The sequence below is a fragment of the Osmerus eperlanus genome, chromosome 1 (assembly GCF_963692335.1).
Source record: "Osmerus eperlanus chromosome 1, fOsmEpe2.1, whole genome shotgun sequence".
NCBI classification, from domain to species: domain Eukaryota; kingdom Metazoa; phylum Chordata; class Actinopteri; order Osmeriformes; family Osmeridae; genus Osmerus; species Osmerus eperlanus.
Genome location: NC_085018.1, coordinates 3085990 through 3107997, shown reverse-complemented (window position 1 = coordinate 3107997; position 22008 = coordinate 3085990). Strand labels below are relative to the sequence as shown.

At 41.5% G+C, this 22008-nt stretch overlaps 1 protein-coding gene across 2 annotated transcripts in view; it reads left to right on the top strand.

Annotated features, from left to right (window-relative positions):
• Positions 1-2554: 2554 nt before the first annotated feature.
• LOC134037999 (NACHT, LRR and PYD domains-containing protein 3-like) overlaps positions 2555-22008 on the top strand; it is a 42330-nt gene continuing 22876 nt past the window's right edge. Inside the window, exons 1-5 of one of the 2 annotated variants that reach the window (XM_062483622.1) lie at positions 2555-2575; positions 15192-15459; positions 15898-16041; positions 16553-18365; positions 18514-18681. In XM_062483622.1, coding sequence (XP_062339606.1) covers positions 15201-15459; positions 15898-16041; positions 16553-18365; positions 18514-18681 — 2384 coding nt within the window. In that variant the 5' untranslated portion in view covers positions 2555-2575; positions 15192-15200. Of the gene's footprint in view, positions 2576-15162; positions 15460-15897; positions 16042-16552; positions 18366-18513; positions 18682-22008 lie in introns of those variants that run through there. The other variant, XM_062483691.1, reaches the window with a different exon arrangement.

Sequence of the window (22008 nt, the reverse complement as noted above, 5' to 3'; positions counted from 1 at the left end):
GTGACTCGAAAAATATTGAATGCAAACTCTGCCAACAATGGTTTATTTTTCATAGTTTGACGTCGAATATGATGTAGCCTACCACCTGAAAAACGTAAGTTGGCCTAGGCCTACTTTGCTCATGCTAACGCGCTGGGTTGAAAAATGAATATGCCTATTATAAGAATCACATCCAAATCAAAGGACATTATCTTCTCTGGCCAAGACAACAAAATATTTCTCTGTTCCACCGTTCCCCACTCGGCTTCTACGTAAGTTCGCATGCTGCACTTTTTCAGGCATGAATAGCGCATAATACATAATAACCAATCAGGCATTTTGTATTATATCAGCATTCGGTAACAACAGGACTGGTGACACGAGACTTATTATTAGTAATTCGCTTATTTTATAGCGGCTGAATCTGGAAAGTCCAGCAGCTACATTGAGTCAGATCGGGAAAATGTTTGTACATTTATGTTTGTCTAGTTATCAATCTTCCTTCTTACGTTTGTATTTCTTTCATATTATCTCTTAAAACATTGAGGTAAAACATCACACAAAAGGGTTTGATGAAAAACATTGTGACATTTATAGAAAGAAAAAAAAACTTTTCAAATTTCGATTAGTCAATTTTCAGAAGTGTTTGGTCGAGTCTTAGTCGACCAAAGAAAATCTTAGTCGGGGACAGCCCTACAAAACAATGTACATAGGGAGAGAACAGTGTAGCTCAGTAGTGTAGCACAGTCCACAGACAAAGCACGGTACCATCACACCTTCTCCTACCCCCGACAAGGAAAGGGTCTTCCCTCTTTGTCCTTCTCCCAGAGGAGAAGCTTCAAAGCTTCTGACCCAGCATGGGGTCAGATACAGAGGCCACACGGCCCACAGTATCAGACAAAGGATTTACAAGGAAGAACTTTCTTATGTGGATTTACAAACATATTCTCAAGGACTACATGGCTCATGGACACTATTTCAATGACAGTAGTTGATGTGTTATAATGTGTGTTTTTCCCATTTACTTAGAACGTTGTTTAATTGAGGTTTGATTATAACTTCCCTTAAAGTATAGTTAAGTCAGCCAATCTTGATATCAAAATGATTGTACCATACTAACAAAACCATTTACGAATGTTGTATTGTTATATTCTGAAGTTTGAGCATTCCATGGACAGTTGAAATAACGGAACTCAAAAGGTACAGCTACTTCACACCTAGGCAGATCTCAGGATGACGCCCAGGTGGGGGGAAACTGACCAATGAAAGAGGTCACCTTCACGGGGACCCCCCCCCCCCTTGTTCTTTGGAGTATAAAACCCCCAAACGTACAATCAACCCCGCTTGTTCGTAGAAATTAAACTGAAGTGAACGCGTCATTTCTAAACTATTCCTCTCAACCTGCAAATTCACTGAGCGACCGGAACTTTGGCCAAAGATTCCGTTGTTCTATTTTCGTTGGACGATACCGAAACCATTGACTCTACCCTTCTTCAAACCGACAAAAGTAACTACGATTTGCAATATTTCTTACCTGTGACATATTGGCATGTTGTGATTAAATTGTTGATGTTTGATTGTATTTTACAAATGAGTTAGCTTAACCCTTGCTAAGTCAGTTGCCCTTGCTCGTCCATTGTTACCACAAAGGCCTACCTGTCCCTCTCTACCCCTCTCTCTCTCTCCCTCCCCCCTTTACACGCGCTCTACACAGCCATTGTGTTGCTCGCCCTCATTTGCATCCAGCCACTGTACTACTCTGACTAACCCATAACTTATCTGGTATTTGTTCATTATAATTACATTCTCCTAAATAAATCATTGTGTATAATATTCGCGTATCACTCACGTTATCTGATCTGCTCTACTTTCATAGAATTCACGACTTAAGATTAGACTGATTATTACGAAGGCTATTATTTAAATATTATTCAATAAGGTTTCCTCTATCCCTTTAACAATAAGAGGTGGTGCCCCCCCCAAGAACTACATACTTTATTATAAATTAAGTATTGCTAATCTTAAACGAGCAAACCCCGCTACAGTAGCTACCATACATGAAGATGTATACCTCAGTAGGTCTTTCTGAATCCCTCTCTGTGGCAGCAGACAACATATCTTTATCATTCTGTGATGAAGAGCATTCGGTAGAAATGAACCCCCCAAATAAAATGTACACAAACACACTAACATGTGATGAAGAAAGTGTTTTGTCCGTCTCTTCATAAACGGAGTGACTAAGTTCAGTTGAGTTCTGGATTTTAATAAGTATTATCAATCTGCAGATTGGGAGAGAAAACCAGACCTCTGACAATAAATGAGAACACAACACCAGGCTTAGGTCTCAATCATGTCTCTCTCAGCTCTGAAAACCGGAGGACCATCTTTTATAGGGCACAGGAATGTAAACATAGATAGTGACAGTCAGGCAGTAATGACGTTACAACAGTCTCAGAGGACTGCTCTGTTCCAGTTGGTTTCCCTCTTCCTCTTTAAGCTAAACGTCAGTTTCAGTAACACAGCTCAATGAGAGAACTGTTTCTCAACAGGAAATGTCCACTCCCAACCTGCACTCATAAAGAGAAGACACAATACAGTAAGTGTAATGTACGTTATTTTATTGACAGAGATTTTATGAAATGATTTACAGAATTCCATGCACCTCAATCAATTGACTTGGTGAACAACACTGTTGGGTGCTTGTTGTTTACTGTGCTGATTCACTAAGATGGGCAGTCACCTGAACAGCACTGCTGTAGACCTTCAGTCAACATAGGTCTAGTTCAGACTCACGTTCTGGTGGATCAACAGACCATACTGAAGTTACCAGACTCCAGACTATGGTGTGTGTGAAATCTATACATTCACTTTGCCGAAAAAAATGTGTTTTTGATATTTATCTAAAGTTGTGGTAGCCGATCGTTATTCAGACAAAGTGAACCATGTCTATTCTACAGGAGTCTTTAGGTTACCTCCCATCTTGGTCACTGTTCAAACATATTTGTAGATCTAGCATGTTCTGAAGAGGTATCAGTTGATCTGAAAACAGACCAAAAATGGACTAAATACCTTTGGAGTGGAAAATAAATATATTATAACTGACAGTGCAGGAATCGGTTGTAAATGAACAAAATGCTAAACAAAAGTATTTCATGTCCAGTGCAGATACAACAGACAATCACCCCCCCCCCCCAAAAATAAATAAATAAAAATATATATATTTTAAAGAAGACACTCATCAAAGAGAGAATTATGAAACAACATTGTAATTTTCATTAAGTGCCTGACACTGTCATTTATCAGTATCAGTTATCTCCCTTGACAACACAGTCTGTATGGTAGAACCCTCATTGATATCATTAGTATCCAGATTCAGTCTGTATGGTAGAACCCTCACTGATATCATTAGTAGTTTAGTGTATAGTATATAGTAAGTATGTGTAGTAGGGATGTCCCAAGAACCGATACTACCGATACCTTCCGGTTCTAAAATGTCAAAACACCGACGATGCCCATTTTTTTGAAGCACCTTAGGCACCGTTAGCGACGATGCCAGTGTTAGCAGCATCGGTTCCGGAACTGATGGGGGCAGCATACATTTCAGTGTTCCAGTATTTGTTGCACTATAATAATTAATTGCACTTTATTATGTTGTTCTATGCTATTTTGCACATGTTTTTATGTATTGTTATGACATTTTGATATTTTTCAAGTATTTTAGACGTGTGAGTTCTAAATATTTCCGACGGTCCACACAGCGCAAGTTATTTATCCGAAACGGTACAGTAGCTAGCTTTCGTTAGCTTCCTGGCTAAATTAGCTAGCATAATACTCGTAGCAATTCTACTACCATGCTAGTGTTACTTGTTAATGCTGAATTATACTTCTCCGACTCCATTACGGACAGACGGACGGATTGGTTGAATTAGCCTTCTCATTAGTACATTTTGAAGCCATACTAAAGCGTTTGTCGCATAGTTTTTGTCAATCGGAAAATATTCAGTTGGAATGTTCTAAATCGCATATGTGAGACCCGCATTCGAACGATCACATATGTGCGACGCTACTCCTTTACGGGTTAATAAAGAAGTTCAAGTACATGGAATCTTAAAAAAAAAACATGGTATCGAAATCAGCATCGAGAATCGTATTACTTTACTGGTATTGGCACCGACTACTGAATTTTTGGTATCGTGACACCCCTAATGTGTAGTGTATAGTATATAGTGGGACTATGTAGTGTATCGTATATAGTGGGTCTGTGTTGTGTGTAGTGTATAGCAAGTATGTGTAGTGAATAGTATATGTACTGTGTAGTGCAGTGGATTTACATTTAGTCATTTAGCAGACACTCTTATCCAGAGCGACTTACAGTAAGTACAGGGACATTCCCCCGAAGCAAGTAGGGTGAAGTGCCTTACCCAAGGACACAACGTAATTTGGCACGGCCGGGAATCAAACTGGCGACCTTCAGATTACTAGCCCGATTTCCTAACCGCTCAGCCACCTGACTCCCTTAGAAGTGAGGAGGGATAGGGCTGCACAATCAATCACATTTTAATCACAATCACGATATTGGCTTCCCACAATCAAATTTGCGTGATCGAGCAATATTTAAAATGCGTCATTCCGTTCTGAGTATCAAAGTTTTTTTTGTGCTTTTTTTTTTGTTTCCTAAAGTATATTTACTAGTGGTGGGCATAGATGAATTTTTTTCATCTAGATTAATCTCACTGTAATCTTGGCGTTAATCTAGATTAATCTAGATTAAAATGGCTCATTTGAATTCCGCCGAAGGCATTCAGAATATGTGTGCTACCCAAATAATGACTAAAAGTAAGTCTTTGAGAACGGGTTTCTCAAGCCAGGTGGCGCATTAGACCAGGAGCTCATCTCTTGTTTCCAAAATGCATCACAAACTGCTTGAGAAAGCTGTTCTACTATGATAATTGGTGATGAAAATGAATTATGTTCAATAAGATGTACTTGTGTTTCTTATATACTAGTGTAATAATTGGACCAATACGCTGTTCCTATTGGTCCAGAAGACGTTCTCAAAAGTTAATAAATTAGTTTACCTCCTGAAAGTTCGCAGAGGTAAATAAACGTTTTTACGGACCTAGCAACAAGCGGTTGTCTTGGAGATGTAGCCATTGACCTTAACAACGTGGCATCTGCTCGGCCACAAAGTAGCCTAAATTGCCAAAAAAAAAACTAAAACAACCAACTATGTTTTTTGCACAGGTCCACAATCGCTTCCCGTTTTAACCCTTGTGTTATCTTCGGGTCATTCTGACCCATCAGTCGTTGTGACCCACCATCGTATTGCGACAACTTTACCGCATACAAAAAGTCTCACTTACTTTAGCGAGAGTTCCGTTCCATTAAGGCGGCTTATTTTAGTTTTAGTTCTAGCTACGTAACCAAGGTAATTTATACTTCCGAACTAGCCTGATCGGTGTCAGGCTAAAAGTCAAGCTAATCTAAAATGTGTTGCAAATAATTTCAAACAGGCGGAAACATAATCTCAAAAGACAGTTCTGTCGAGTAAATTCCTGCGCGCAAACCACTTGAGTCCGTGTTCGGAAACGTAAATTCCGAGTTTTTGAAGTGCAGACATTAGATTTAGCTACATGTTTACTTCATCTCCAAAAAATATATTAATTTAAATAAACAAGTTAAGAAATAATGTCACTTTAACTGTTTTCAAAAGACATTGGTTAATTGACATCAAATAAGGACTTAGAAACTAAGCAGAGCGTCTAGACAAGTTACAGTCAATTATGGCGTATCCGTTCTTTGACAACCCTGTAGTGGATGAAGGTGCTCAGATTATACAAAGAGCGTTTATCCCACCAGCCCCAAGGGTCTTCAGAGACAGAAGTAATGCTTCCCTGACCTGTATCTGTGGAAGAAGTATAGGTTCAGCAGGCCCAGCATAGTTTATCTAGATACATTTAATTTTCATTCTTAAAAAAAAAACCACATAAAAGATGGCAATGAACACATAAGAGCAGCCTACCATCCTTTGTAGAAAGTAATAGAAAGGAGAGTAGACTATAATAGTAGAAAGGAGGGTAGTAGACTGCAGTCTATGTAGGTAGGCCTAGACTATGTTGTAGCGGGGTTTGCTCGTTTAAAGATAGAAATACTTAATGTATCATAAAGGGTCAGATGTGGATTGGGGGAAGCTGGGTTCTCAACTCCCCCTCCTTCCTTCACACCTACCAAAGGTGTGTCTGGCTGGTTCATTCGATGGTTGAAATATTGTTCTGGACATCTTGGTACAGTTACAAAATATAGTTGAATGATTGTTTTATTATGATAGCTTTGTGTAGATACCAAGAATGACGTGGTTATCTTTCAGGAAAAAAGGAGTTGTTACTAGAATCAAGATTTCAGTGAACACAACATTAAAACAAAGTAACAAACATGACACAAATATCCCTCTCATAATTCTCCACCTTGTACTCTTGTGGTAAAGGTTAAGTCTCAAAAACTTTCCTCAAAAGTTCTGATCAAGGTATGTTCTTTGTTCAAATCGCTGCCGAAACGGATAGCAAATGGTCGCTGGAGACGTGTTGTCTAAATCAGGCCCTTTGAAGCTTGCAAGCTAGCAGGAGGGCTGATTAGGTAGATTGGGGAGGTCCCCCCCCCCCCAATTCTATGGTTCCTTTGCATCGGCGTTTGGTGGGTAATCAGCATACTGAGGGTGTCACAAGGGCTGATTAGGTTTGTCTGATGTGATTGAATCACTCTTCAGGTGTGGCAAGATGTTGGCTCCGTGTGGTCTTGCGGACCTCACTACAATGTAGTCTGCTGGAATCACACACAAGGAAGCAAACCCACTGTAGCCAAGCCTTGACACTGTTCAGTCTGTCTGCATCTGTCTCTCTTTGCATGTGGGACATTCTTGAACGGGCAACTATGCCAGGAAATATGAAGGGTATACCTTGCTCCAAAGCAGTACCTGAATATTATCATCAGTTTTTCAGGTAATCTTGAAACACAAAGAATCAAGGAGACTTTTTAGTCAATTGTATAAAGTATTTTCATTGTTTAAAGTAGCCTATATGTTGACAAGCCTCTATATTACCTCTCCTTTGGCTTCCCCAATATTATAGGTGCAATATACTGTCCCCATGGGTGTATCCAGGCCCATTGGAAGACTCAGGGGGTGACTGCCTGGTGCCCCCATGGTTGAAAGTGTTTCTAAAATGCCCTCTAGAGTGGCAAAAATTAGACCAAGTGCCATACTGTCTGCCATTCACATTGTGAATGGCAGAACGCTTGAGTGCACAGGATGCCCCATGCAATAAAAGACAGTGTGCCCTCTATAAATGTAAAAACATGTCTGTATGAGTTCCTTTATAGTATAGAAAATGTGATGCAGTACCCTATAAGGTGCCCTTACAATGGCCTAAATTGGACTGTTCCCATGCCCTTACTTCCAATGGAAAAAGGTGCTGTTATGAAGTGCCCTTTATGCTGCCCCTACATGACAGTGTCCCAAATGTTGCCCTTTCCAAAGCAGACAATTAGATTCTGTGCCCAACAGTCTCCCCTAATGTTCCCAGTAGGGCATGCTTTCCCAAAGTGAGGCTGTGACAACACTTGGCACAGCCACAGTCTGTCACTGTCCAAGCCCCCTCTGGATCTGTGGAGGCAGACTATGTTAATTGGAAATACTCGTAATATAATAATGATAGTCATGCTGAGCAATTTTAAATGACTGTTCTGCTAAACAAAGTGTGCACTTTGGGTCACCTTCTGATCTAAAAAGTCAGTGCTGGATCTGTGCAATACTAGTCATTTCAGTGAATCCCCATTTAAGTCATGGTTATCTTTCCCTTTTATCTCAAAGCTCAGCATTTAGCCTATCAGTTAATAAATGTGTGTGGCAAAGTTATTTTGAAGTTATTTTTAATTTTGTAATGTGAAGACAAAAACATTATTAGCCCACATCAAGTGCAATTAACCATGGCCTTCTTCAGTGTTTTGAATTTTATCCTAAAATTTTCAAATGCTGCCACGTTCTTTTTTGGGCTATTATTCTCAATCTCCTGTTGAGAATATCGGCCATAGGCTAGCCTACTGTCAGAACGGTTTCAGACAGCTCATCAAATTACGCTAATTATCAGTAGGCCTAAATGCATATATATATGTTAAGTAGATTTGGTAGGTCTACAATTTACGCATTTTAACCATGTTAATTGCAGCAACATTGACCTTTTTGGGGACAACTCCAAAAAAACTAAACAAAATCAATTTACGCTGCTGAAACAACACCCCTCTGCTGCTTTACGCTATACTTTTTGCGACATAACTCCTCTTTTCGACGATCGCCTGATCTGGGCTGCACAGTCTAAGCTTATTGAGGTCTAGCTTGAATTAGCGTTGCCTGTTAGTGGAACGGAACGTTAGTGGAACGGCTTGAGGCTTAAGTCTAAGTTGACGTTTACCCAAGTGAGACTTATTCGTGTTAGCGCGACTTGCGTTAGCGACGTTGATGGAACACCCCCCAGGTCAGCAAACGCTTTGTCGCCTCGATTTGTTAAAACGATTTGTAAACCTCGACCTACGGTCTCGGTTAACAAACGTTTTATCAAATCTCGGTTTACAAAGGCGTTTGCAGACCTGTCGAGGAGTAAACATTTGCTGTTTATTAACTGTTTATTAGATTAGTTAGCTTGGCTGATAGAGCTGTGCTGACGGGCTTGCCTCGGTTGCACTCAAACATCGCAGTTTGACCATGACTCTTCCCCTGCGCTACATCAGTGCTTGCACTATTTTCCATTTTACATTGCGTCGTTTTTTTTACATTGCGTAAATATTAGTGGTAGGCCACTAATATTAACGTGCGTTAACGCGCTGCGACTCTTATCGGCGATAAAAAAAAATATCGCCGTTAATCTATTCTCAAAGTTGGGTTGGGAGCTGGGTCTATACTACGCAAGCTATGATGACTTTCACCTTGATATTTTAGCGCGGATGTATACCTAGCCGAATTGCACTGTAGGGGGCGAGAACGAGTCTTCAAACCTGTGGGTATGCCTTGTGTATGAAATTATCACATCAAACCTGACGTGCTAACATGGATGCAGCTATGAAGCCGCCTGGTTTGCTTCAGGGAAAATGTATTTTTAAGAAGCTTCCCAATGGAAACCTCGACAAGACCAAGGTTGTTTGCACCTTGTGCTATGCGGAATTAGTTTACTGTAGGAGTTCTTCCAGTCTCAAATAACACCTAAACGCAAAGCATCCCTTAGCTAATGCGGAAGATGCCGGGCCAAGCACTGATGTAGCGCAGGGGAAGATTCGTCGTCAAACTACGATGTTTGAGTGCAATCGAGGCAAGCCCGTCAGCACAGCTCTATCAGCCAAGCTAACTAATCTAATAAACAGTTAATAAACACAAGTACATCTTATTGAACATAATTTATTTTCATCACCAATTATCATAGTTGAACAGCTTTCTCAAGCAGTTTGTGATGCATTTTGGAAACAGGAGATGAGCTCCTGGTCTAATGCGCCACCTGGCTTGAGAAACCCGTTCTCAAATACTTACTTTTAGTCATTATTTGTGTAGCACACATATTCTGAATGCCTTCGGCGGAATTCAAATGAGCCATTTTAATCTAGATTAATGCCAAGATTACAGTGAGATTAATCTAGATTAAAAATAATAATCTATGCCCACCACTAGGCTAGTTTTTACTCAAGTGCGCTGCCTTTGTAAATACGGTTTTATGTCTTTACCCGCTATTTTACGCCTGAAATGGGCGCAATCCTGTTAGTAAATGAGGCCCTGTGTATTTAAAGACATTGAAAGACACGTCATTATTTGACTGTAGTTGAGGAATTGAGATGTTACTGTAATTGAGTTGTTATTGTTGCTATATACTTACGCAAATTAGTTACGCCTAATGTTATTGTTGCACTACTTATTTGTTTTCCATTGTACCTGTTAGCCAAGATACAGTTACTCTGTGATCTGGCTAACTGCAATGTTCCTTGAATCTGACCACTGAAATACTGTACAACTATTCACTTCTGATAAATCTTGATCTTCCTCGGGTACATATTCCACTCATTGTGGAACTATACTGTCTGTAAACGATGAGAAGTTTCCCTTCCTGATCCACTCAGCTCAAACTGAGAACTGGTTTTGAGCAGGAAATGTCCCCAAGAGACCACAACGCTTCCTCATGAAGAGAAGATGGAGCCTTGCACAACTAAACCTGTCATGGCTGGCTATTAGTCTGTGACAAAATCGATTGCACACATGGGGTTGCAAAGTTATGCATGTACTGAACTAAACTGAGAAAAGCAGTTAACAATAATTAAGGGATGCGGTGTGTCCATTAGTGAAACAACAGTGAAGGGAGTGTGAGTTTGGGTTAGGTTGGTTATAGGTGCTGGTCTGTGGGCATCTGTGAAGCCCTCTGTGACACTGCTGATTAAAATCTTGCCGTTGAAAAGGGCTATACAAATGAATACAATGGATAAATGAGTGAGGCATCAGAATATAGGAATACTGGAAGTGTAAAAAACTATTGAGCTACAAAACCACAAAGTGCTGGCGGCAAAGCTGAGTGGTGATGGTGGAGGGAGGGTGAGAGAAGAGCCTGCTCTTCAACAGGTAGGCAGGCTACATATAGAGGCCTGTACGGGGCCCTGTACTACCAAGCAAGTTCAACAGGTAGGCAGGCTGCATATAGAGGCCTGTACGGGGCCCTGTACTACCAAGCAAGTTCAACACGCCCAGGATCAATTCTCCTTACCTTGCTTCACTAAGCCTAACAACCGTGATCACGCTAAGCAGTATCACGACGGTGGTTGTGAACTCCTTAACTCAACCCAGGTTTCCCCAATTGAGCGATGAGCGCATTCACATAAAAAGGGGCGTGCTTGCTAAACATGAGTGTAGAGTGCCGTACTTCATTATATTAGGTGTGTCTATCCTGGTAAGAAATGTACCACTGTCGTGATACTGACAGTGTTACCTCGCTAACCCTAAATCTGGCTTCATAGTATAGGGCTCGGGTGTAGTGGATTAGACTACATAGAGACCTGTACAGGTGTGGATTAGACTACATAGAGACCTGTACAGGTGTGGATTAGACTACATAGAGTCCTGTACAGGTGTGGATTAGACTACATAGAGACCTGTACAGGTGTGAATTAGACTACATAGAGACCTGTACAGGTGTGAATTAGACTACATGGAGACCTGTACAGGTGTGAATTAGACTACATAGAGACCTGTACAGGTGTGGTGGATTAGACTACATAGAGACCTGTACAGGTGTGGATTAGACTACATAGAGACCTGTACAGGTGTGGATTGGTTTATTTGTATAGCACATTTCAACAACAAGGCAATTCTAAGTGCTTCACATAAACCATTAAAAGCATCAAAACATAATGCAAAAGAAAACAAGAAATTTAAAAACAATTAAGAACATTCAATAAAATATTAAAAACAGTCAAAAAGCAATAAAATCAAATAAAAGTTGCAGTGTAGCTTAAGAAATAAAATGCAGAAGTGAGATGCAGAAATCGATATCCTTGAATCTGGTTTAATTAAAGGCAACAGCAAACATCAATCTGGATTTAAAGGAGCTGATGGTCTCAGCAGACCTGCAGCTTTCAGGGACCTTGTTCCTGCTGCTTTATAAACCAGCAGCATAAACCAGATTTTTAAGTCAATTCTTTGTTGGACAGGAAGCCAATGCAAAGACCTCAGAAAATACCTCAGAAAACAGTTACAAAAACACACAAAAGTACATACTAACACTCACGACACAAGCCCACATAGGAACCCATGGATGGACTTAAACCATACCACTGTGCACATGCTTCAGAAACTGGCAGCAACTAATAAACTGACCACAGCTGGTTCTTTGAAGTGCATCAATGAGTAAACACAGGGGTAACACAGTAGGCATGTAGCAACCACACAACTTGGATCTGAGTTATATAAATGTAAGAGATTGTTTTAATAGCATGTCATAATGTCTCCAGTGAAAAGTTTTGCCCCAATTTTATTTTGCCCTGGTAAAAATATGAACTTTAGGTTCCCATTCCATGTTTGTCTACTTCAGTGTTTAGGGAGTAGGGGTGTCTGCCAGCCTACACATCACAATCATCCCCCTCCTCTCTTGTTCCTCCCTCTCGCCTCTCTCTCTCCTTACCTCTCTGTCTCTCGACCCTCTCTCCCTCTCTCTCCCTCTCTCTCCCTCTCTGCCTAACTTTCTACTGCTCTCTCCCTCTTTCACTCCCTCTTTACCCCTCTCCCTCCCTCTCTCTACTGTCTACTTTAAATTTAAAGTGATTTATTGGCTGAATTTTATATTTAATTGGAACTTTTTCAAACATTGCTAAAGTAAACATACAGTATACATAAAACACACATTACCAACATGTACTTTTGCATACATTTAAACACACACAAATGAACACATCCATCACATCCATACATGCGCACACACATGCATGCATGCACGTACACACACATCCCACACACATCCTATACACACAGCCTGTCTCATTCTTTACAGACAGAGAGGACTGTGTATTTTGTACAGAAGACACAGAGGAGTGGAGGGAGAGGAAGTGTCGTAGATCGTCCTCTGGAATCTACTGAGTTGTGAGAAGGACGACTGAGCCGTGGTCCAATCAGATACAAGTAGTTTTATTCGTCTTCAATGCAGATTACACAGACATTGGGAAATTCGCACATGAAAAGCCCACATTGCACAACAGCCAGTCTCCCTTTATACTCTTCTGCACCCCGCCCCACAAGATATCCAGTTCTTCCTGTCAATACTTTATATGCCAAATAGGTCGGCCTGACATTTAATTCACGGTTCACAATGCTTTCCTGTCCTTACAAGGTTATTGAATCAGACCCAAATGTCTTAGTGCTGTGTTATCAGTTCCAACAAGCCCTGCTCTGCCGGGGGCAAAGTTTAGTGAGAGCACCTTGCTCTCTGTTTCTCTAATTGGCAGGACATTGAGTTTCACTATTATTAATCACTCTGTCAAAATCTCTTATAACTCTGTTTGGTTCAACTCAGGACACTCATACTATTATTACAACCCTGTTAGTTTACTAGAGGACAACTTCTTATGTTTTCTATTTCCAACAGAAGGATGAGAGAACAGAGAGAGAAGGGAAGAGGTAAATATAATACACATGACTGTGTATACAGGACCATCTGTACAGTAGAATCTCCAGTAGAATGACCAGTAGAGTCCTCCACTGCCACAAAGCTACAAACTCAGAGAGGCAGTGAAGTAGCTCATCTTAAATATGGAACAGCAGAGATGACCCAGCCTTTAGGTGTTTGGCTCAGTCACATATGAGGACCAATAGAAAAGCCCACACTCCGTTTACACCCATTTAGTTTGACTTGTTACAATCCTGTGTGGATCTTTGTTAGGTCTGCAGACTCACACTGACTACCTCCACCTGTATCTCCCTCCAGCTCTCCTCCACCTGACTACCTCCACCTGTATCTCCCTCCAGCTCTCCTCCACCTGACTACCTCCACCTGTATCTCCCTCCAGCTCTCCTCCACCTGACTACCTCCACCTGTATCTCCCTCCAGCTCTCCTCCACCTGACTACCTCCACCTGTATCTCCCTCCAGCTCTCCTCCACCTGTATCTCCCTCCACCTGTATCTCCCTCCAGCTCTCCTCCACCTGACTACCTCCACCTGTATCTCCCTCCAGCTCTCCTCCACCTGACTACCTCCACCTGTATCTCTCTCCAGCTCTCCTCCACCTGACTACCTCCACCTGTATCTCCCTCCAGCTCTCCTCCACCTGACTACCTCCACCTGTATCTCCCTCCAGCTCTCCTCCACCTGACTACCTCCACCTGTATCTCCCTCCAGGTCTCCTCCACCTGACTACCTCCACCTGTATCTCCCTCCAGGTCTCCTTATCTCTCACCTGACTAATACCGACTGTATCCTTTACGATTTCTACAGAACAGAATGATGAATTAGAGACTGGGGATTTAAAAATTAATTAATTTTACCAGTATAATTTATCCCAGGACACATGTAATTTTAACTGAACCCTGTTGTGACTCTTTTTCCAAAATGTAGCCCTGTATCTCAGAAATGTTTTGTCAACGGACAATTCTCCGCTTCAAAAGCTGCTCATCATGTCATCATTACGCTGATCTGTACTACATACAGTGTACATTTACAAACAACTGCATTTTCCATTTTCTCACACGTGATGGTTTCCACAGAACTCTGAAATTGTGTTCTGTTGTCTTTGGTGATAATCGGCATTATAGAACAAGCCTACTGTGAAACAAATGTGTTTAAAACAAAAAACAACATTCAATGTAGTTAATTATGGTGAAAAGACTCAAAAGCATAGACAATAAATCTATAATCCCAGTTACAGCACTGTAGGTCTACTGTACTACATCATACATCACTAAGCACCTTGTTTGTGCATGTTTCCACATGCACAAACTACTACTGGTATTCTAGAACACCTCATCCTCTCTGTGTATCTGCTTTCCCCAGTGCACCTTGTGATTACTGCCTTCTACTGGTATTCTAGAACACCTCATCCTTTAACACTTGACTGGATGTAAACATTCTCATTCCCCACATATTTGAATCCAGTTGTTATATTCATCCAAATATACGATACAACATGGGCCTACAACGTCCCGTCAAAGAATAATCTTTACTTAGTGTCACAGAACGACAAGTGCATTGCATTTGCTCAGTTCATTACTATTGTACAAAAGAACATGATTTGGTAGAAGAAGGAAGGTGGTCACAGGTAGTGACTGGGTCTTTTATTACTTTACGAGAGGAAAGTCATTGTTTTACTTTCCTTGCAGCTGTCAAAGTGGTCAATAAATGACCAGGGCCAGTTGTTCTATGGGCGAACAGATGGATGATTACTTTAGACCTATTTGCGGTATTTAAGATGCAAGTTGAAGACATCAGAAGCTTTGAGATGCTGTTTGGGCGTGCACGGTCTTACGATCACCATCTGAATTCCTAGACTGGATGGTTCTGTGTTGTTTGTGTATCAAAGATGGTTAACCATTTGATAGCAATTGATTCTCAAAATCTTCTACAACAGGAACAACTATTGTCAGTCAAACTCTGTTTGCCATTTTTGTACTTTTGTTTATATTAAGCAGTACATGATCCACTCTCTCCAGTGATCTACAATGGCCACAAGTAATGAAGAACAGCTGTTGGGAACTCTGGAGAAGCTCGGGGAAGACGATCTGAAGACGTTTCAGTGGTACCTGCAGAAGAAAGTTCTGGATGGGTTTGATCCCATCCCAAAGAGCAGGTTGGAGGGAGCTGCCAGAACAGACACAGTGGATAGGATGGTGGAGACATACACACTGGAAGGAGCTCTGAAGATCACTGTGGAGATCCTGGGAAAGATGGATCAGAATAATCTTGCTAAGTGGCTGATGAGTAAGTGTTCTATGGGTATTATATATTTTTCTTTCTCCCAAATTGGAAACAAAAACAACAATGCAGTGATGCATGCTGCAATGTCATAAGGTGGTTTACACTTCATCCAGACTTATGTTGGATTTACTACCAGAGATGCAGTGTAGAGGAGATGTTGCCCTCCTTTCTGTGTCTGCAGTGTTATTCTGCATGTGTATCTATCACTTAGGACTGCAGACACTGTAAGGACAACTGACACCCTTCTCTTAACTAAACAAGGTGACATTATATTGGTGGTAGTCCAGCACGCTAACACCAACCCCAGTCCACACAGGACAGGAAACCCAACTCAGATACAGGACATGATCCTTACATGTCACCCACAGCTCCACAGAGTGTAACACCTGAGAGGATGAGACAGTGGAGGCCTGACTCATCCTGTCTTCTCTCTCCTCACAGGTGTCAGTGGTGCTGAGGAGGCTGGTGGGAACAGTTCAACTTCCTGTCTTCCTCAGGAAGTCCAGGGTTCCTCCAACATGACTGAGACTGGAGGCCATGCTGCTGCTCCTGGTGGAAACCCCTCAGAGCAAATAGACTGTCATGGTACATAAGAAATGATCATGATAAAATAGAATGTCATGGTACATAAGACATGATCATGATAAAATAGACTGTCATGGTACTTAAGAAATGATTATGATCAAATAGACTGTCATGGTACATAAGAAATGATCATGATGAAATAGACTGTCATGGTACATAAGAAATGATCATGATAAAATAGACTGTCATGGTATATAAAAAATGATGATAAAATAATAATTTTACTGTAATAGTAAATATTTTGTCGATAATTTAGAAGGTAGAGAGCTGGATGATGGATAGAATGAAGTGCATTACATTAGCAATAATTACAATCATCATCAATCATAAAGACAGCATACAAAATACGAATGAACTTTTCCCCAATTAATTTTAAATCTTGTAATGAAGAGGCTATAATATAGGCTGCTCATTCATTTTCAAATTGTGATATGTTAATTGTATTTGAATGATATGAATGAATTACAAATGATTAAATGTTTGAGTTCACATGTGGATGTTTTTTCTATAGATAAATATGCAGAAAACATCAAAGACAACAAACTCAAACATCAAAGACTTCTAAAATCTAAGTATGAAGAAATAGTTGATGGGATGAAACAGCATGGTGAGAAAATCTCCCTGGACAGTATCTACACGGAGCTCTACATCACAGAGGCTGGAGGTGGAGAGGTCAATGACCAACATGAAGTACGACAGATTGAGGGAGAATACAGGAAGATTAGAGGGTCAGAGAAAAAAGTAGAATTCAACAACATCTTCAAATCCCCAGATGAACAAGACAAACTCATAAGAAGAGTTCTGACCAAGGGAATTGCTGGCATCGGAAAAACGTTTTCTTCACACAAGTTCACTCTGGACTGGGCAAACAAAAAACAAAACCAAGACATTGATTTCATTTTCCCACTCTCTTTTCGACAGCTGAATTTGTTGGAGAAAGAGAAGCACAACTTGATTGATGTAATTCAAAAATGCTTCAAAGAAATGGAGAAAGAGTTTCTTACTGCCATTTTCACAAGGGGACAAGAAAACAAGACAGAATTGAAAGTTCTGTTTATCTTGGATGGTCTTGATGAGTTCCAGATGCCCCTCAACTACAAGAAGTACGAGAGCTGTGATGATGTTACAGAACCAAAGACCATAGATGTGCTGCTGACAAACCTGATCATGAAAGATCTGCTTCCTTTTGCTCTCCTCTGGATAACGTCCCGACCTGTTGCAGCCAATCAGATCCCTTCTGAGTGTGTTGACCTGGTGACGGAGGTACGAGGGTTCAATGATGATCAGAAGGATGAGTACATCATGAAGAGATGCAGTGATGAGATCCTGGCCAGGAGAATCATCTCACACATCAAGACATCAAGGATCCTCTACATCATGTGCCACATTCCAGTCGTCGCTTTCATTATTGCAACCGTTTTAGAGACCTATGGAGAAAAAGAGATGCCCACGAATCTGACTCAAGTTTACATACACTTCCTGGTTGACCAAGTCAGAAAGATGGATGTGAAGTACAGCAGGAAAGAGGAGACTGATGCACCCTGGGACAAAAATAACATTAAGATGATTCGATCACTGGGGAAACTGGCTTTCACACAACTGGAAAATGGCAACCTGATTTTCAGAGAGGCAGACCTGAGGAAGTGTGGCATTGATGTTGAAGGAGCTGCAAACTGCTCTGGGATGTGCACAGAAATCTTTTCAGAAGATACATGGGGTGGTGAGGAGAAGGTGTACTGCTTTGTCCATCTGACCATCCAGGAGCTTTTTGCTGCTCTGCATGTGTTTCTGTCATTCATTAAATACCATGTGAATGTAATGGAAAAACACTTTTACAAGAGAATACCCTTCCTCCAATCGTCTGTCAGATTCTACAAGAGTGCTGTGGACAGGACCTTAGAAAGTGAGAAAGGACACCTGGACGTCTTCCTCCGCTTCCTCCTGGGACTCTCAATGGAGTCCAATCAGACTCGCTTAACAGGTCTACTGACTCAGACAGGAAGCAACACACAGAGCCATGAGGAAACAATCAAATACATCAAGGAGAAAATCAGAGAGGATCCCTCTCCAGAGAGATGCATGAATCTGTTCCACTGTCTGAATGAACTGAATGACCATTCTCTAGTGGAGGAGATCCAACACTACCTGAACTCAGGAAGTCTCTCCTGTGAGAAGAAGCTCTCATCTACACAGTGGTCAGCTCTGGTCTTTGTGTTGCTGACTTCAGAAGAGAAGATGGACGTGTTTGACCTGAAGAAATACTTCAGATCAGAGGAAGGTCTTCTGAGGCTCCTGCCAGTGGTCAAAGACTCCAAAGCTGCTCTGTATGTATAAGGCTTTTGATTTTTTAAATTAAAATATTACATACATAATACATAATACAACATATTGTGATAGTGTTTGATTATCATATGTTCCTATAATACAAAACACAACTCTGATGATGTCTCATGTTCTCCTTATGTCATGTAGGCTGAATGACTGTAACCTCTCAGAACGGTGCTGTGAAGCGCTGGCCTCAGCTCTCCCCTCCTCAGATCTGACACAGCTGGACTTGAGTAACAACAACCTGGGGGATTCAGGCATGAAGCTGCTCTCTGCTGGACTGGGGAATCCACTCTGCAAGCTGGAAACACTGAGGTCTGTATTCATGTTCAACATGACGCCTATAGTATAACTATAGTTATAATATCACACCATGCACTGAATCACACACTGGTCGTAAGTTTGTGGTCTATTAAAAGGTACAAGGGGGCCGGCCAATGAATAGTCAGGGCAGTCAAGGGTCGTAATCCACAATGCAGAGTCATTCAGGTACAGGGCAGCAGGCAGGTTCAGAGTCAGGACAGGCAGGAGATCAGGACTAGGGGACAGTGTTGTGGTCAAGACCACCTAAACCGAGACCAAGGTGTATCGAGACCGAGAAAAGACCAAGACTTTGAGGGGTCGAGACCGGGTCAAGACTAAGACCAAGACTGGGCAATACGGAGTCAAGTCCAAGACCAAGGCAGGGCGATACCGGGTCAAGACCAGACCACTCAAAACACACAAGCAGTAGGGTTTGACTAGGTAAAAAGTTAGATTTGATCTGTAACTGTGTATTTGAACTAAAAATGTGCACTCTTAAAGTAGTGCAGAGTGCCACAGCAGGCTCTACAGTGCGAGTATTTCACTCGCATTTGCGCCTAAAAATAGGTATGTGCGAACTTGAAAAATAATTTACGAGCACAGTGCGCGAGTGATGGGCTGTTGTCAATACACGGAACAACAGCGCGATGAAGTGAAGCATACCATTGAATTCACATGGAAAGCAAGTGACGGGATCGCGACTGCATGATGTGAACATGGCATGATGACGCGATTCGCAACCAATGGGCCAGAGCCATATAAAAAGAGAGCTACGACACACTTTGATCTTGCCGACACGTGATCACTTGGTTCAAGTAGCTCGCAAAAAAAACACTGCTGGCAACCTGTTTGAATGGTTTTCAACCGAACAGACAGTAGCAGCATCTCGATTTACTGACATTTTCGGTATATTAACACAATATCAATTGGTTACTGGTGTGTTGTATCATGTATATGTCTGATACTTTATTTATGTATTACATTAACTTATAACACTAGGCAGAGATATTGTGAAGCAGAGATAGAAATGGCTATGCTAGCCATACTGTAGCTCACACCAGCTCAATTTAAGACAAGACAGGAGTTAACAGAATATACAAGGCAACCAATTGCATTCATTAAAACATTTTATTATGCAATATGTCCAGTGAGAGGGTCAAGTTTGTTTGTAGTGAGTGGACCTGAAATTCCTGCCGAGCGTTGAGAGCTAGCTGGACGATTGGGGACCCTTCAATTTGCAATTCATTGTTGCTAGCTCTAATCAGATGTGCATTTAGAATCTAACAAGCTATATCTTACGATAAACTTTAAGTAAAGGTGGCTATACAGGCTAAATTTGGGTGACCAGACGTCCTCTTTTCGAGACCTAAAAAATGCGTCCGGCAGGGATTCCCAAATTGTCCGGGATTTTGCCTTGTCGGATATTTGTGTTTCTCTGGGTCTTTCACAAACTATTACGCCATTCATGTTCAGTGTTACGAAGCAAGTTAGCTGAAAAATTTATCAAATTACTGCATTATTTTAAAACTATTTTCAAAAGAGCTAACTTGATTCGTAACACTGAACATGAATGGGGTTGAACGTTGCAAAATACAATGTTTGGAACTATAGGTCGCAAATGACACGCTTTACTTCTGCCTTCTTCGATTACAATGGAAGTCTATGGAAGTGTAATGCACAAATGGATGTTGAACACAGATAATCATAGTTCCAACTCAGTGCTCTTGATGTAACCCTAAACAATGTAGTGGGGTTTTCTCAGTTAAGATTAGCAATACTTAATTGTTGGAATGCTGCCTCAGCATTCCAAGTATTGTTTTTTGAATCTTTATTCAACTTCTTATTCTATTTACATTTACATTTATTCATTTAGCAGACGCTTTTATCCAAAGCGACTTCCAAGAGAGAGCTTTACAAAGTGCATAGGTCACTGATCATAACAACGAGGTAGCCACAAAACATTGCGAGTAGCCAAAACATGAAGCACACATTGTGAACAACCAAAATAAGTGCCAAAGGGCTCCATAAGAGCATGTAGTTAAACAAGTTACAATTAAACAACATGAACTGCTATAAGTGCAAGTGTACCTGTGGAAAAAAGCAAGCAACAATAATAAAAACAATATATCACAGCGAGTACAAAAATTTAAGTCAGTTACCACTAACCACAAGAGCAACAAGTCTCTAAGCAAGAGTCATTGTGATCCTTGAGGAAACTAACATCGGGTCAAGCAAACCATTCCTAAGTACCGTTGTACTCCCGGAACAAGTGCGTCTTGAGCCTTTTCTTGAAGGTGGAGAGACAGTCAGTGTCTCTGATGGAGGTGGGGAGTTGATTCCACCACTGGGGGGCCAGACAGGAGAAGAGCTTGTGTTGGGACCAGGCGGTTGTCTGAAGAAGACCGTAGGTGACGGGTGGGGGTGTAAGGCTGCAGGAGAGACTTTATGTAGACGGGTGCAGTCCCGTTCACTGCTCGGAAGGTCAATACCAGGGCCTTGAATCTGATACGGGCCATGATAGTGTTGAACGATCGTGTGGGGACTCGAGGACGCTGACCAGGGTGCTGGTCCCCCGGCAACATATATATATATATAATATAATATTGTTACGCCTCGCTACGCCACCCAACTCACGCCTGGGGTCTCACGAATTTGCATAGGCTACGTGTGCGGAGAACACACGCTTGGCTACGAGTTAGTCTGAGGCTCCCTCCCTCCCGGCAAGGAACCTCCGCACCCAACCAAACCACGATGTCACAGACGCTCACCGGGGGCCTCCGAACGCAAACCTCAAGAGATCTTTTATAGCAGCAAATGTTTATAGGCCCTTTTTTGGGCAACACATCATAGTTTATCGATCACTTATTCCTTGGCTACGTTTCCCTCCCGGTTACAACGCCCTTCCCACCCGATAACAAAAACGTTCAAGGGCCCTCGTCCGCCCTTATTCCCCCTGTTAGTTTATCTGTGAGACGCAACACCGCACCTATCGAGAGAGTATATGTGTCTGAGCAGATGAACACTTCAAGACCCTGTTTCGCGTAAACACCAGCTGGGCAGTTTTCGTGCCTAAATGACTGGTCGCGATTCCCGGGGAACTCACCTGAGTCTAGGTGTGGGGCGCTGAGTGGATCCCTTGGTCTCGAGCGAGGGGCGCACAAATGGGCGGTAGGGCAACGACTGTCTTTTCAAATTTTTATTGGCAGATTATTGGAACAGAAACAAAAGTGTAAAAAGAAAAAGAAAAAAGGTAAGCTAAACCTCCTTTACTAAGGCCGACAAAAAAAATAAGAAAACGCGGACCCTGGGTCACTAATAAAACAGCAGTACAACTGACAC